The 16049-nt window shown below is 60.0% G+C and overlaps 3 protein-coding genes across 7 annotated transcripts in view; 1 reads left to right on the forward strand and 2 right to left on the reverse strand.

Annotated features, from left to right (window-relative positions):
* The window catches only part of BTBD19 (BTB domain containing 19), a 7348-nt gene extending 4251 nt beyond the window's left edge, over positions 1–3097 (reverse strand). For both annotated transcript variants that reach the window (XM_027683218.1, XM_027683217.1), the window contains exons 1-3: positions 2999–3097; positions 853–1090; positions 395–448 (exon numbers count right to left, since the gene is read on the reverse strand). In XM_027683218.1, coding sequence (XP_027539019.1) covers positions 395–448; positions 853–1090; positions 2999–3087 — 381 coding nt within the window. In that variant the 5' untranslated portion in view covers positions 3088–3097. The remainder of the gene's footprint in view (positions 1–394; positions 449–852; positions 1091–2998) is intronic.
* Positions 2957–6073, forward strand: TCTEX1D4 (Tctex1 domain containing 4). The gene is made up of 2 exons (XM_027683219.1): positions 2957–3022; positions 5417–6073. The coding sequence occupies exon 2, from the start codon at positions 5426–5428 to the stop codon at positions 6071–6073; it is 648 nt and encodes a 215-aa protein (XP_027539020.1). The 5' UTR covers positions 2957–3022; positions 5417–5425.
* Positions 6074–6837: 764 nt separating this feature from the next.
* On the reverse strand, positions 6838–14239 carry PLK3 (polo like kinase 3). 4 transcript variants are annotated; one of them, XM_027683271.1, is made up of 15 exons: positions 13970–14239; positions 13063–13170; positions 12860–12976; positions 12307–12436; positions 12132–12219; positions 11485–11580; positions 10588–10783; positions 10101–10227; positions 9598–9707; positions 9401–9518; positions 9214–9297; positions 8843–9005; positions 8583–8712; positions 8261–8371; positions 6838–7877 (listed from the first exon to the last, which is right to left on the reverse strand). In XM_027683271.1, the coding sequence occupies exons 1-15, from the start codon at positions 14126–14128 to the stop codon at positions 7683–7685; spliced, it is 1932 nt and encodes a 643-aa protein (XP_027539072.1). In that variant the 5' UTR covers positions 14129–14239; the 3' UTR covers positions 6838–7682. The 4 variants fall into 4 exon arrangements, with proteins under 4 accessions (XP_027539072.1, XP_027539070.1, XP_027539069.1 ...); XM_027683269.1 differs by lacking the exon at positions 13970–14239 and adding an exon at positions 13428–13453; XM_027683268.1 differs by lacking the exon at positions 13970–14239 and adding an exon at positions 13350–13409.
* Positions 14240–16049: the final 1810 nt, after the last annotated feature.

The raw sequence follows: 16049 nt of genomic DNA on the forward strand, positions 1-16049 counted from the left end.
CACAGCCGGGGTGCTGACTGCTCCCCAGGGTCGGGGTTTTCTTTACTGCATCACTCTGCCAGATGACCAGAGAGAAATCTTGGGCAATGGCACAGGGGCTTTCCTGCTGCCCTGTGCTGTGTGGGAGACGTGAAACCCCATGGTCTTCCCCGTGATTTCCCAGGATTCCCCTGCGGGATTTCTGGACAGTGGTGCACCCCCTCAAGGGGGATCCCCCTGCAGAGACTTTCCAGGATCAAGAAGCAGGACTGAGCCTGCATTGGACCTGAGTGATGCTCCACAGTGCTTTCCTCAGAGCCACCTCCAGCCACCAGCCATGCAGGGACCATCCTGGGGTGCTCCCCAGCATGGCGACACTCAGACACCACCACCCCCACTCTAAACAGGGCCGTACCTTGCACAGGTCCTGCAAGCCATATTCCACCGATGAGGTCAGCACCTCCAGTGCCTGCAGGCAAAAGGGATCTTGTGAGAATCAGCGTGCAGGGCCATGGATGGGCACAGCAGCCCAAGGGCTTGTGTGCTCCTGTCTCCATGGGAGCTCCCAGGTAGAGTATGGGGGGTAAGGCTGCCACATGCAGGCAAATTTAAGTCTCCTGCTGTGGTGTCCCCATTCCCAGCATCCAGGCTGTGCACAGCCAGCTGTTCCAAGGCTGGGACAAGGTGCTCTGGACACCCCACTCTGCTGGGCTGAGACCTCACGCACTCATTGCACTGTTAGCCAGCCAGAAAGCACCAGGCAGAACATCCTCCAACTTTGGCACACCAAGATCTGCAAAGCACCCTCTACTCCTGCATCCTCCCATTGTCCCTCCCATGCCCACTGTGCCCACCAGCCCCATCCCCACTCACGATGTGGTTGTTGAGGGTGACGCTGTTGGTGTACAGGAACTCGATGACAGCCAGGAAGACTTCAGGCTGCACGTTTCCCAGGATGAAGGGGCCCTGGGCTGGGACACTGCTGGAGGAGTCCTGGCTGCCCACTGGCACCTGGGCGAGCATCCCCCGGAAAGCCTGACAGCGGCACGCCAGCACACAGCGGTGAGCAAACACCTTCTGCTGCTCCGGGCCCACCACGAACATCACATCACTGCAGGGAGAGGGGACCGTGAGGGACGGGGTGCCTGGAAAGCAAGGGCACGGGATGCCCTGGGCTGGGACAGGGCACACATGAAGGGACCTGCTGAGTGTCCATCCCAGCGGGGCAGTACCCTTTAATTTTAATTCAGGGGCTTTTAATGCTGTGTCCCAGCAGGGGCACAGAGGGGGCCTTGTTGGCGGCTCCTTGCAGCCACCTGAATGCTGCAGGCAAGGTGAGATGGGTCCTCTGGAAAGCACAGAGAGCCACAGGTACTGGCTGAGACAGCCCTGAGTGCCAGCACTGAGCAAGGCAGAGAAGGGCCAGGGACAGCTGGAGAAAGTGACTTTCTCTTTTGGCACAGCAGAGCCGAGGAAAGTGTGGCTGTCACCAGGATCAGCCTCCTTGACTCATGGGAACTGACTCATTGTTCCAGGAATGTGAAGCCTCCGGCATTGCTGCCGGCGGGGCTGGCACTGGCCCTCCCCAGGCCTGTGGGACATGGCAGCCTGTGGCACACACTGGGGCACAAGGAACATCCTGTTGTCCTGGTCCCCTTCAACTCCCTAGAAAGGTTCCCCAGCTCCATGGTCCCAGGAAACGGGGGCAAGATCAGGGGAAAGGGAACAGGCAAAGGGCACGGAGTCTCCAGCCTGTGAACACCTGTGGCCATGGTCCATCCATCCCCTTGTCCCTCCCTCCGTCCCAGCAGGCCAGTGAGGAGAAGACATACCACCCAAACTCTAGCTGCCATGAGGATATGCACAAACCCATGGCCCAACCCTCAGAGAGCCCCACAGGGAAGTGGATGTGCCCACCATCCTTGGGTCATTCCAAGTGTCCATCGGGAGACACACAGCTGGGGCATGCTGGGTGATGTGACCAGAGCCCAACAGGTCCTCCATGACTGTTACTGCAAGGGAGACCACGATAAACCAAGCAGGCCAAGAAGGGTGCAGGATGCAGGCTGTGACATGTGGGATGCAAGCTGCAATTATGGCATGCAAGGTCTGGGACGCAAGACAGATTGCAGGATGTAGAACAAAGGTGCAGGGTGCAGGCTGAAGGAGGAAGGATGTAGGATGAAGTAGATGTATGCAGAGCACAGATTACAGGCTGCAGGATGCAGAATGAAGGCAGGATGCAGGATGAGGGGTGTGGGATGCAAGATGTGAGCAGCAGGACACGGGCTGGGGATGACCAGGCACTGACAGCTGCATCCCCCCTGCCTGACGCTGTGGCTGGGGAGTTTTCACTGGGATTTCTCTTCTAGGTGGTCAAAACTTTCAGCAGGGATGGGGATTTCCTCAGATAGCTCTGGAATTTGTGCCAGACCTCAGCAGGAAGTGGGTGAAGATGACCACAACCAGGCAGGACATAGCATGCAGATAAGGGACAGCCAAGGCAGCAGCTCTCCACTCTGGAAGGAGGTGGTAGGGACAGCCAGGCTGTGACTTGCCCCCTGGGGTGTGGGGAGGTTGGAAGTAAAGCACCAGGGTGGGAGAGGAGCTGAGCACAGGACACTGCCCCTGGGGAGCACAGCGAATAAGAGAATACCCCAGCTCCTGGCAGGAGCCCCAGCATGGGATTTATGCTGGGACACTGCCACACCCTGTTGGCACCACGGCTGGGGATAGAGGGGGTCTGGGCACACCTGGGGGACTTTCCCTCCTCCGGGCAGACAGTGGCTGTCCCGGGGGAAGAGGCTACACACGGGCAGCCCTGGCCTCCTGTTGACACGCGGCTGGACAAGCCATGCGGGATCACCCCCACCAGCTGCCCGGGGCTCCCCGAGCGGCCCCGCAGGCCCCAACCCCCCCCAGCAGCGCTCCGGGCCGCAGGAAAACAGCACCTAGCGGGCATCGGGGGGGCTCCGGCGTGGCTGAGGGGGCGGCGGCCGCAGCCCCCCCGGCCCCTCACCTGAACTGGGGGTTGTTGACCAGGGTGCGCAGGGCGCTGGCGAAGGCGGACACGTCGCCCTGCAGCCGCGCCGAGCAGGGCCCGGCCATGGGCGGCCGCGGGGAGGGAAGGAGGGACGGAGGGAGGGCGGCGGAAGGAGGCGCTGGGAGGCTGGAGGGAGGCTGGAGGGAGGCTGGTCTGGCCCGGCCGGCCCGGGGAGGCCGCGGGGAGGAAGCCAACACGTGGCGTTTGTATGACACGGCCCATTGCTGGGGAAACCTTGGCAGGCAGCGCCGGGGCTGGGAGGCTGCGCTGCCGGGGATGCGGCGGGGGGGAGCGAAGGGACAGCGAGACGCGGAGCCCACCCGTGCCGCCGAGGCAGCTCCGTGCGGCACTTACCGGGATGGGGAGAGCAGGGCTGCGGCTCGCTCTGAGTGGAATTCCCTGCTGTGTTTCGTGGTACGGCTCTAGCACGCCTGGAACGGGGACCTGCCCCTCCCGGCCGGTGGGTTTGGTGCACAAGGAGCCTGTGGATGGGGCAGATGGGGGTGAAGGGGGTGAAGGGAGGCAGGCGGCCGGGGTTTTGGAAGAGGCAACACACACGCAGGTTAAATGCACAGAGATCACCTCCACCTGCAGAGCCTCCGTGGAAAGCCGCTGAGCATGGCTGAACCGCCAGCACCAGCACTGGAGCCCAGCAAGGAGATCTGCTCCCTGAAATGGCAAAAGCCTTCTCTCCTGTGATGTTCATGGCCAGAGCCGTGCAGCTCTCATGTCTGCTTAGGACACAAGGGGTCGATCACAGGCAGAAAAAAGCATCACCAGCCTCATGGAAAGGCTTGGATTGGAAGGGACCACCCATCTAGTTCCAACCCCCCTGCCACGGGCAGGGATGCCACCCACTAGATCAGGTTGCTTACGTAAGCCAAACCGAGTGCCATGCCAGGGGATGGCCTGTCCCCTTCCTTCCAAGTCTGGCTGGCCCCAAGCAGCCCAAGGAGAGGAATGCTGAGGGATTGCCCATGGAGGAATCCACCTTTGTCAGCAGGTGGTGTGAGGGAGAGGCAGGAGAGGGGCCTGGAGCTGACGGCAGCACCCCAAGGGAGCAGGGTCCAGCTGGCAGCGCGCTTGGCAGCGCTAGTCAGCGGCAGGCTATAAATACCTCTGACAGGAGATAGAAACACAAAAGCCGTCTCCACTTTCCTCAAATAGCTCGGCAGCCGGGCCAGACAAAGGCACATTGATGGAGCAGCCGTGGCGTACCAGCTGGGCTGGGCTCCGCTGGCGGAGAGAAACCCTGCTCAGGGTCGGGAGCCCCCAGCGACCTGCCCCCAGACATTACAGCAGCAGAGTCCCTGGCACGTGGCAGGGACCTGCCCCCAGATATTACAGCAGCAGAGTCCCTGGCACGTGGCAGGGCTGGGCTCCCTCCCATCCCCGGAACTGTTCAAGGCCAGATTGGATGGGGCCCTAAGAAACCTGGTCTAGTGGGTGGCATCCTTGCCCATGGCAGTGAAGTTGGGATGAGATGATCTTTAAGGCCCCTTCCAACACAGCCTATTCTGTGATTCTATGATTCAATGTGTGCCCACCCACCCACACACTCTCCTTTGGTGCCATGGGGGATAGGCACCTGAAGGATGCAAACCTTTGGGTAAAATCAAGCTGTTGGAGGTCCCAGCCCCAGCGCATCCCATAGTTGGGGTGCAAAGTGGTGATCACAGTGGCTATTCTCCACCCCCTGTCTTTTCTTGCACATCCAACACCAACCAGCATTTTTCAGGGCTGGCAAGGAGAGCTGAGGTTGGAGGGCACATGCCTGTCCCTGTGCTAGCACAGCTGAAAATGCAGAGAGGGCAGGAGCAAAGTGGGACAGGGCTGTCCAGGGACCAGGAAACAAGGAGTTACAGAAGCCGTGCCCCAGAGCAGCCCTGGAGAGCTACAGTGTCACATAGCAACACTTCACGATCCAGGAGCACAACAGGTTTGTTCCAGGAGCACAACAGGTTTGGCCCTGCTCTCGGCAACTTGCAAGATAAAGGTTGGTCCTGGGCAGCAACATCGACCAGAGACAAGTGCCCTGGGTTTACTGCGGCAGGTCAGGAGTAGGGCTAAGGGTAAGTGTGGGATCAGATGCAGACAGGAGAGCTGGGGAAGGAGCTGCTCACCTGTGCCAGGAGGAAAAGCAGAGGGATGGGTGGACCATTCATGGCTGTGCCAGCCCCAGCTGGCCGAATCTGATGGGCATGGAGGTGTGGAGAGGGGAAGGCAGCTGCTGTGGACCTCCCAGCCTCTCTGCATCTTGCCCCACAGGTACTCACATGCCAGGAGGTGAGATTTGCAAAGGGCAGGGAAAAGTGAAGAAGAGAGGCAGTGGGATGGACAGGTTATGGGACACCTGCCTCCCCCTGACACTCAAGAGCCTCATCTCCTTTCCAGGCCACCCATATGGCTGAGCAGCCTTGCCCAGAGATGGCCCTGCCAGCCCAGGTGATGGCTGCAGACAACACTGAAGCCTCTCCACTCCATGCCACACGCCGCGGCTCCCAGCCCCCAGCCCGGGGCTCGGAGGAAGGCAAACCACCACTCCCGCTCTCCCGCCGCAACTCCATCCTCAGCCGCCGCAGCTCATTCGGGGTGGTCCCAGGGAGCAGGCGCCCCTCCATTGGCCCTTGGATGTTCCACAGGCGTGTTAGCTTCTCTGGGCTCCCCCTTTTCCAGCCCATCCTCAAGACCCGCCTCAAAAACACTTATAGGATGGGGCCAGACGAAGGCTGCAAGTTCAACGCGGGGCAGGTGCAGCGGGTGCTGGAGGGGGCCCTGGCCAGTGCCCTGGGGACCACTGTCTACAACCCTCAGGGCAGTGCCCCACTAGCCCAGAGCGTGGTTGAGCTGCTGCAGAGCCGGGCCAAGGAGGTGGTGCCACCCCGCTACAAGCTGGTTTGCCACGTGGTGCTGGGCCAGCAGGGCCAGCAGAGCCTGTTGGTGGCCAGCCGGGCACTGTGGGACCCTGACACTGACAGCTTTGCCTCCGCCACCTTCTCCAATGCTTCCCTCTTCGCTGTGGCCACAGTGCATGGGGTCTACTTTGAGTAGCACGTGCCTCTCCCTCCACCCAGCCTTGTAGAGCTGTAGGGAAAGAGCAGCTGAAATAAAGAGGTTTTGTCCATCTGTGGCTCATACCTGGAATCTTTGGCCATGATATGTGCATGGAGCAAGAGAGGGATGCTCACTCCAACCTCAGCTCACACCCACACTATAGCTCCCACTACTGTGGTTTGCAAAAAGACCCAAGTGGCAGCAAACACAATCCAAAAAAACAGGCAACAGCCCAAGGCTGTTGGAGCAGCCCAGGCTGCTTCCCACAGCACAAGCTGCTCCCAGGCAGATTGATTACACAGATCACCTTCAAAGCAAGCTCACAGGGCTCTTTCCTGGCTTCATGCCCAGCTCATATCCCATCACACAAGATGTCACAGTGCAAGGATCCAGGCAACTCCTCCACCACCTAAGTCATAACTCCTCTGCCTTCTGCAGCTCAGCAGAATGAGAAGGGCAGATGGGTTGGTCCAAGTGCAGAGGCAATTGGGAATGAGTTTGGCAGCAGCAAGAAGCAGCTGAGGCAGCTCCAGGTCTCCACTGGCAACAGCAAGAGCTAACTCTGCCCTTCCTGCCAGCCCCCCGAAAGCAGTGGAGGTACCACATGGACTCCTTGCACCCTTCCTCCCTGCGTCCCTGACCTTGTCCCCCAGCAGTCAGTGGCAAGAAGGGTTATCCCTGGCAGACAAAAGCAGCCCTAGAGCAAGGATGATGCTGAAGCCTTTTGTGACTCCAGGTTCAAACAAGGCAGACACAGTTTGCCCTTAAACAAGTTTTTATTGAGGTGAGTCAGGGAGAGGGGAGCTGCACACAGACAGACCAACAGGAAAATAAATAATTCCATATAAATAAGATACATAAATAGTCCCACATGGCAGAGACTGCCTTGAAATAAGAAACTACCCTGGGTCCCAACAAGATGAGGGCTTCTCCAGGAAAGTCCTCAGATCCCATCCCCCCCCTTTAATCAAACCTCAAGTTGTACCAGACAATTCACAATTTGGAAACAGACAGGACACAGTTGGGCCCAGCACAACACCCTCCTTAGTGTAACAGTTGTGGAGTGGCACACACCAGCCCACAGAGCCCCTGGCAGGGCAGGCATCACCCTTCACCCCTTGTCCACCCCAAAAAGGGTTTTTTTCTACCCCACAGCACCCAAGGCTTGAGGTCAAGGCTGTGCCAGTCCTCTCCAGGCTATGCAGAGGGTCTGTGCAACTGGTGCATCACCCTGGGCAGGTGAGGCAGCCTGAGCTCCCACCACAGGCAGTTGCCAGCCCCAAACAAGACACAACCAGCCCCAAACCGGGCTGAAGGACACTCACCCACCACCACCTCCCTGTACCACCCCAGTCCACTCCACCAAGATCAGCACAACGAGAGCAGGAGCTGGAGATGGAAAGACAGCGATTGCCCAGAGCCAGGGAGCAGCAAGGATATCCAGACCTGCTGCTGGAACCACATCCACACATCTTAGTCCAGAGTCCAGCTGAGCACCGGGATGCAGAGTGCCCAGCTGGGCAGCCAGCACCACAACATACCTCCCATCCCATGGGAGGGCAGGGGGAGACCTCTATGTCCAGAGAAGGTCCCCCAGGGTCCCATGCTAGGCCTCAGCCCATTCTTGGAGGAGCTTGAGGATGTATCTGAGGCGGTGGTGGAGCTCAGGAGAGCAGCCCAGCTCCTGGATACTGCACAGCTTGTAAGTGTAGGAGTTGCGCTCCCGGTTGATGTAGGTGACAAGGCAGGAGTGGTCAGGCTTGCTAATGATCACCTTGGTGTGGTCGTTATAGAAATTCACCTAGAAGACAGGTTGGGCTTGGTTTAACCCATGCTTCCCACAGCATGTCGGGAGCCAAGAGCCAGCCACACTTCCTGCCTCAACCCGTTCCTCCTCCCCAACCTGCCTGGGAGCATCCCTGCTCCATGCCCCATGCCAGGAATGCGCCGGCTCCAGCACTGGGGCAGACAGAAGCATCCAGCTGAAGCATCATGTCCCCCAGGAGCTGGGGAAGCTGCAACCAGCATCTCCAGGCACTGGAGAAGCATCTTGCACCCACAGCTGTTTTCACAGCTGGATTTTGCATTTGGGCTGTGGCAGGCAAGATCCAATATAGGCCAAGAGACACCATCTGGCCTCTTCCTCACAAGGGTCTAGGCTTCTCCACTGTGCCCCACACATACCTGGAGGGTGCCATTGCTGAAGAGCATGAGCAAGGCTTGGTCAGTCTTCACCCACTGCAGGAGGAGCAGGGCCGGCTGCCCAAGGTCATCTATGCTGGGCAAGTCACCTCCCTTGGAGAGAAGGGTCTGCATAAGCCACTGGTCCCATCCACAGGAGCACTTCCACCAGCACACACACCACCAAACCTGGACACCCCCTCAGTGGGGTCCTCACTCCCAGGACACAACTCTGAGGCCACGGCCTCCAAGCAGGGAGTCCAACCAGCCCAAGCAGTGCGGTCAAGCCAAGACACAACGTCCAGCCCTGGGCCCCAGCACCCACCTTCATGAGATGCTGCTCCATGTAGGATGCAAAGTAGCGCAGGACAGTCATCTGTCCCTGCAGCTGCTCGGGGATGGCGGCCACAGAGAACACCAGGTGTTTGCTGTTGGTCGGGTTGTAATGCACAGTCCTGAAGGGAGCACACCGTGAGCCTCGAGGACGTCCAGCACCAAACCCACCCTGGCACAGCCTCCCCAGGGCCCCTTCCCACCCACAGGGCTTCGCCAGAGGCAGACACCGGCCCCACTCCCACTGCTCACCTGCGGTTGGGGGAAAGCGTCATGTGCGTGCCGTTGTTGAAGAGGACCCCGATGCTGCGGTTGGAGAGCTGGTAGCCAAAGCCATACTTGTTGGAATAATCCACCCACTTGCTCACCCAGACAAAGTGCTCGTGGCGGGCCAGGGAAGCTGGATTTTTCTCCGCTGATGGAAAGGAGAGGAGAGGAGGTGAGCAGAGCAGGCAACCAGTCCCTCCCCACTTCACTTCCCCCAGAGGGGAGCAGACCCTTGCAGGAGGCTCTGGCACCATTTAAGGTGCTATTTGTACCCCAAATAGCAGCCATGCCTTCATCCCAGGGGGAAAGGGATGCACAGCATCCTATCCCATCCCAGAGCAGTCCAACCAGTTTACCTGGGGGCATGGAGGAGAGGCAGGTCCGCAGGAGCCGGACGGCTGACTCAATGATGGCAGAGGCAGTGACGCAGTCTTCAAAGGCTGCAGGGAGAGGATGACAGGCTGAGTCAGCCAGACCCGCTATCAGCCAGGCAGGACAGGAAACCCAGGGCAGGCTGGGGTGGCCAGGGCAGGTATTGCTCACCCTCACAGCTGCTGGCCATCGTTCCCCGGATGGAGGGGGACACAGACTTGTGAGATGTCTCCTCCACCACTGTCTCCACGGGGCTGGAGCTGGCACTGCGGCAGGATACAGGAGTGGCCTGCAGAGAGACCTGGCTTTACCACTGTCCTGCCTGCTCCCCGAAAGAGGGGCATGCATGGCCTCGGAGATGTTCTCACCTCATTCCCTTCCACAGTTTTATAGCTCATTTGCCGACAGATCGAGGTCTTCATCAGGCCAGTGACCAGCTTAGAGATGTCATCCTTATCCTCCAAAGAGCTCTTCTTGGCTGTGAGAAGAGCAAGCGATGAGCACACTGCTGAGCACAAGGGATGGGGACATCCGGGACACCCCTCCCAGTAGTTCAGCTCTCCCTTATCTGATCCCATGCCCACGGTGGCAAGGAATGGTCTCAAACTGCTGCCTCCCACTTTCACTTCCCAGTTCTCATGCTACACAGGGCTTTCAGGAGGAACTGCCCCATGGGTTGCCATGCAGCATTTGCTCTCCAGGCACACACCCATGCCAGGCCACCAGCATGAGAAGGCTGGGCAAGCCCAGCTTGTGCTGTCCCCAGTCAGGGGGTCCACAGAGACCCATCAGATCTCTGCGGGAGACAGGACACACTTCTCCCCGGGAAGAAGGGTCACCCAGAGCCTCCTTGGCAAGTGCATGAACTCACCCTTGGGTTTCTTCTTCCCAAAGAGTGTCTTTGTGACTTTAGCAAACAGAGTCTTTGCAGGGTTCGGGGGACTCAGCTCTGGAGCCATCACACAGCTGCTGGGAGGGAGTTTCTCAGGCGTGTAGCCCTGCAGAGAGGTCAAGCAAAAGGTTTGGTTTCCATAGGCCACATGCTCCAGGCAGAGCAGCTGCCCTCGGCTGACCGCAGTCATTCACATCCCTCCTGACAGCCAGCTTGTGTTTCCGTCAAGCCTTGGAAGCATGACTGGCATCAGTACAGGAAACAACCCCCTGCTATAGCAACGAGGCAGCAGGAACACATCAGATCCCTCAGTTCCCCTGGCTGGCATTTGGGCAGGACAGCGGCTGCATCCTTTGAAGGACTGAGACTTGGGCCCCAAGGACAGCACCCTGCACAGCCCAAAAAGCCTCATCTGCCTCATACCACGTGGAGAAAGGTCCCTTGACCCAGACCTCCACACACTCACCTTGAAGAACTCATGGTCCAAAATCTCCTCAAGGGTGAGGCGGTCCTGGGGGTTGCGTCTGAGGATGCCAGCGATGAGATGCTTCGCAGGCAGGGAGAGGAAGGCAGGGAGGGTGTATTCCACCTGCTTGATGCACCTGTAGGTCTCCTTGAGGTCAGAGGTCTCGAAGGGAGGGTTCCCACACAGCAGGGTGTACCTGGGAGGGGACATGCATGCCACTGTCACATTCCCACCAGGCTTGTGACTCAGCGTCACTTATAAAGCAAGGAAGTTATTGGCATTTGGTTGGCCACACCTGGCTGAGAGCACCACTTCCAGCCTGGACAGCCACGCTCACATCCGGCCACACTTCCTCCTAGCAACTGCTCAGAGCAACAGGCAAGGAGCCTCAGGGAAGGACAGAGGGCTGATAAGCAAAGGCTACCGACTGCCACCATTGCTCCCACCCCCATGTGGCTGCCGGGGGGGAGGGAAGAAAACGGAGCAGGAAGCTTGCAGGCAGCAGCCGGGCAAGGGGCTGGATGTGCCGAGGCAGCACAGCAATCGCTCTCTGAGCAAACAGAGCAGCAGCCACAGAAATTTTCCGTTGTTTATCAGGTTCACGGTGCGGTCAAGCCTGCTTTGAACTGGAACTGAGCGCGGCACGAGCGCGCCTGCCTCGTGCAGGTCCTGCTTGCACAGTCCCCACGCAGCATCCCGGGATGGCAGCACCTGCTCCAAAGCAGGGCTGGGCAGGATCCAGCCACTCGCTCCCCTCCCCCCTGCCTTGCAGCAGCCACTGCGGAGCCACAAGGCAAAGCACAAGAAAACTTCCTCATCGGGCTGCCCACAGCCTGGCTGTCCCCCCACCCCAGGCAGGGTGCCCAGACCCCTCCCCACACAGCAGCACAGACTTACATGACACAGCCCAGAGACCACACGTCCGACTCTGGCCCATGGCCCTGCCTCAGCAGCACTTCTGGGGCCAGGTAGTTGGGGGTCCCACATATTGTCCTGTGGGGCAGAGCACCAGATCAGTGCATGCTCTGCATCCCCTCACAGACAGCCTCCCCCCACTCCAAGCCCTGGGATTTAGCTTGCAGCCTGTCCTCCCCCATCCATTTTGCTCTTTGTGGCCCAGAGTCCCCCCTCTATCTACAAGGAGTCTCATACAGACTCCCTCCTCTCCAGCTCCCGGGGGTCAGGAGCAGCTGCTCCTGGGGAGCCGTTGGGAAGAGGCTGTCCCAGAGCCGAGGAGGAACAGGGCCTTTGTGTCCCAGCCTGCGCAGCCGGCACGGCAGCCGGGCAGGCACAATAGTAATAGTCAACACATTGTTCTCCCCGACGGCTGCAAGCTCACTCCTCAAGGAACCACAAAGCCCCCAGCCCCCTCGCCTTGCCTGCAGCTGGAGCAGGAACAGCTCCCTCACTCCAGGAAGGGTGCCCTAAGGCTTCCTCTCCCCAGGCCAGGAGGGACCACTCAACCCTCCACTCTCCTGGGAAGCCACAGGAAAAAGAAGAGTGAAGCCCCAGAGGACTCTGTAATAGGAAAATCTCAAACTTACTTTTTCTTCTGGTCAGAGACATCCTGGCAAGCAGCCAGCCCAAAGTCCCCCACTTTCAGCTCCATGTTTTCATTGATGAAGAAGTTGCCTGCAAGTCAAGGGCGATGCGTCACCACAAGTCCCTCGGGGACAGCTTGCTCCCCACACAGCACTGTGCCCCAACCACAGCACTCACCAAGCTTGAGGTCTCTGTGCAGGATGCCCTTGAGGTGAAGATATTTCAAGCCTGAGATGATCTGTTTGAGGTAATAGCGCACTTCGGGTTCCAGCAGAGTATGGCGGGCCTTCCAGATATGGGCCAGGGACTGCAGAGGGAGAGAAAGCAGCTTGTGATTGCAGGCAGGGAGAACAAGCAGCCCTGCTGACTAGGCATGGGGCAGGCAGGGTCAAAGCCAGTTCTTCCAGAAGGTGCACATTCACAAATAATCCTTCTTTCACAGCCATGACCTCAGCAGACCCCACACAAGGCTGAGGTTTCTCAGAAAAGCCTGGGAACCACTGGATTTATGGTGGCCCCAGCATGAGCAGGCAGTCCAAGTAGGACAGGCAGCTAATGGAGTGCCCTGTGCTGTGCAAAATCTCATGGCTTATGGTGAGCTCAGAGGGTGTGACAGAGCACACAGCTTAGGAGCAAGGGAGTGCTAGAAAAATACCTCAGATAAGACCTGCTCCAACCAGCTATGGCTGTTTAAGGGATCCTTTGACAAGGAGGCCACACCAGCACTGACCTTCCTACTGCAGTGCTCCAGGAAGATGTAGATGCTCTCCGAGTCCTCAAAGTAGTGGGAGAACTTTACGATGTGCTTATGGTGCAAGTCTCGGTGCAGCTCGATCTCGTTGGTGATCTGAAAGAGAGCAGCAGTGCCAGGTGAGCACAGGGTCTCTGCTGCCCCCCACTCACCCAGCACCCCACCAGCCCCACGGCACCCACCTTTTCCCTCTGGTGGGGTTTCGCCACCCGGCTGTGCGGAATGACCTTCACGGCGTAGGTTTTGTTGCTGGAGAGGTCTGTCATTTCATAGCATCGTGCAAACCCGCCCTGCAAGGGAAGACGTGGTTATGGATGGGTGAGAGACAGCTCTTTACCCCTGCCTGCTTACAAGCCTCCTCCTCCATCATTCCCTGGCAGCACAGCCCGGCAAGCGTCACACGCTCCCTCCTGCTGCGTCGCCCACTAAGATCTGAACTGCGATGCTCTCAACCGGGCATTTTCTTCACCCAGTTCTTGTAAAACCTCCAGGGCATTTTTCCTCCCACTATGGCCGGACTTTGCATCTTTCCACATGACAGATCAACCTGGAAAGTCCTGCGCAGGGCAGGAAGCCCGGGGACCGGAGGCCACCGAAAGGCAGCCCCATGGAGACAGGTTTTTCCTGCCGTGATGTCACCCTGCAATCTGCACACTCAGCCGCCGAGCCCGCCCGGGCTGGGCTGGGAACCGGCACCCACCTCCTACACACGCCGCTGGCAGCCAGGAAAAAAAGTTGCGCGCGCGGCCCCTGGGAACCGGGGCACCCGCCGGCCCACGCACACCCCGCGGGGCGCCCCGAAACCGATGCGGCTCCGATAGCCGGCGAGGCACGAAGCCAGGCCGGGTGATTCAGTGCTTCCAGCGCTGCTGCGGGCCCGCCGCGAGAGGCGGGGAAGGGTGGGGGCGGCGGGCGGCAGCCGGGGGGCTGCGTTCATCCCCCGGGCCACCCGGGGCGGGGGTCGGGCAGGCGCGGCAGCCCCGGCCCCTCCCCGCGCCCGCACCGAGCGACGGCTCCCGGCCCCGCTCAACCCCGGGGCGGCCGGTGCCCTCCGCGGCGGCTCAACCTCCTTTCCCCCGTTCCCGGTACCTTTCCCAGCAGGCGGCCCTTGCAGTAGGAGCGGCCGGAGATCGGGTCGGTGACGATGCGGGTGGTCTCGGCCGCGCGGGGCGGCGGCGCCGGGGCGGGCGCGGGCCGTGCGGGGAGGCAGGCGGCGGAGAAGGGGGGGAAGAGGCCGGCGGACTCCATGACGAGTGCCGGGGGATGAGGAGATGTCCCGGGGGCTCCGCCGGCCCCGCGCACGTGGCCCCGCCGCCGCTGGCGCCCCGGGAATCCCGCCGCCTTTATCAATGGGAGCAATGACGTCACCCGCGAAGCCCCGCCCCGGGAGGCCCCGCCCCGCTCTTAAAGGGGCCGCAGCACCGGGGAGGGGGGCGGGGCCGTAGGGACCCATTGGTGCGTCTTTGAAGGCCGTGCCCCGGGGCAATGGAGCCCGGCCAGGGTCCTGCTGCATCCACCTCGCAGGGGCCCTCCCGTACACACACAGTGACCCCCCTCCCCAAACACAGTGTGACACCCCCTATACACAGTGACACTCCCCTACACACACAGTGACCCCCCTCCCCACCCAACAGTGACACCCCCCCACACACAGTGACACCCCCTATACACAGTGACACCCCCCCACACACACAGTGACACCCTCCCCATACACACACAGTGACACTCCTCAGCACAGGGTCCCCCCAACAGATGCATCCTTCCTCCTACATACAGAGACACTCACAGACAGACAACCCCCACTTTGACTCAGGGTTCCCCTACAGTCACACCGAGACCCCACAGACACACAGAGCCCCCTCCTCAGCTCCTTCCCCTGTTCTCCCAGGACACACAGAGCCCCCTCCCCGTGCACATCTATAAGTATACACTCACACACCCCACCTGCTCACAGGATGTTTCCCCTCACGGGAGCGAGCAGCTCGTGTCACACAACCCCCTGGGGACTGAAGACCCCACACCTACTCCCTGCGGAATGGCCGTGGCCAGGGTGGGATTTCAAAGCCTGTGTGCTCACTGTGGGCCCTGACCTGCTCCCTCTTGTGACAAACCTGGATGCAGGCAGACACCCCCCAAGAGCCTTTCACTCTGTGCCAGGGGCCAGGGAGGAGGGGGTCACAGCCCACCCCAGGTGGGGTGGTGGGGACACAGCGAAGATTCAGGGGAGCTCCCTGGCCAAGCTGTCCTTGGGTAGGTGACCCTTGTCCACACTTTGCCTCTGCTCCAGCCCAGCCCTGTGCTCCGATACCCCTGTGCCACAGTGGCCCTCAAACAGCCCTGAAAGGTCAGTCCCCTGCAGCTACCTACGGTGGCCAGTTCGGGACTGTCCCACTGGGGACCACCATCCTTGCCCCTCAGTGCCTGGGCACCCTGTCCTGGGGGCTCTGGCTGTGCTGGGTGTGCAGTGGTGGCCGGGCAAGGTGCCAGAGCGGTGCTGCTCTCTAATGGCCGTGACGGGGACACGCCTCTGTGTCACTCGAAACAGGTCGTGAAAGGATTCTTGGCATTTCTCCCTCCCCACGGGCGTGGGAGCTGGCAGAGATGGCTGCAAACATGCAGCTCCCACGAATCTGAAGCAGCAGCACTGCAAGAGCCCCTCAGAAGCAGATCCTGCTGCCCTTCCCCTGCTCATACCACACACAGGGTGACCGTCTCTTGCTCTGTGCCTCTGTTTCCCCTCACTGCAGGTCGAGGCTCTCGCCACTGATGCTCACTGTGTTCCTGAATATGCTGGGGGTTTTGCATGGGCACCCCTGACAAACAGCCCCGTTTTTCCAAGCACATCCCCTTTCACCCCAGGGTACTGGGGAGGAATTAGCTCCCTGTGTTTTTCTGCAGAGAAGCTGATCAAACCCACCTGCAGAGAGACAGGAAACAACCCATATATGTCTGGTTTTTTCTCAGGTCTCCAGCTTCTGTAGGTGAAGCACGTTCAAACCCACCACCTGTCAGCAAACACGGTCCAGGAACAGGCAGGGATGCTGCTGCCCTTGGGGGAAGCTGCCTGTTTCCACCAGGGCCCTGGGGCTCCCTGGGGCATGGGTGGCATCACAGGTTTTCCGATGGAGGCCCCAGCTCAGGGCTGCTGGAGCTGAGTCAACATCTGAAG

This window comes from Neopelma chrysocephalum, unplaced genomic scaffold (genome assembly GCF_003984885.1).
Source record: "Neopelma chrysocephalum unplaced genomic scaffold, ASM398488v2 Primary Assembly neopelma1_64, whole genome shotgun sequence".
Taxonomy (NCBI): domain Eukaryota; kingdom Metazoa; phylum Chordata; class Aves; order Passeriformes; family Pipridae; genus Neopelma; species Neopelma chrysocephalum.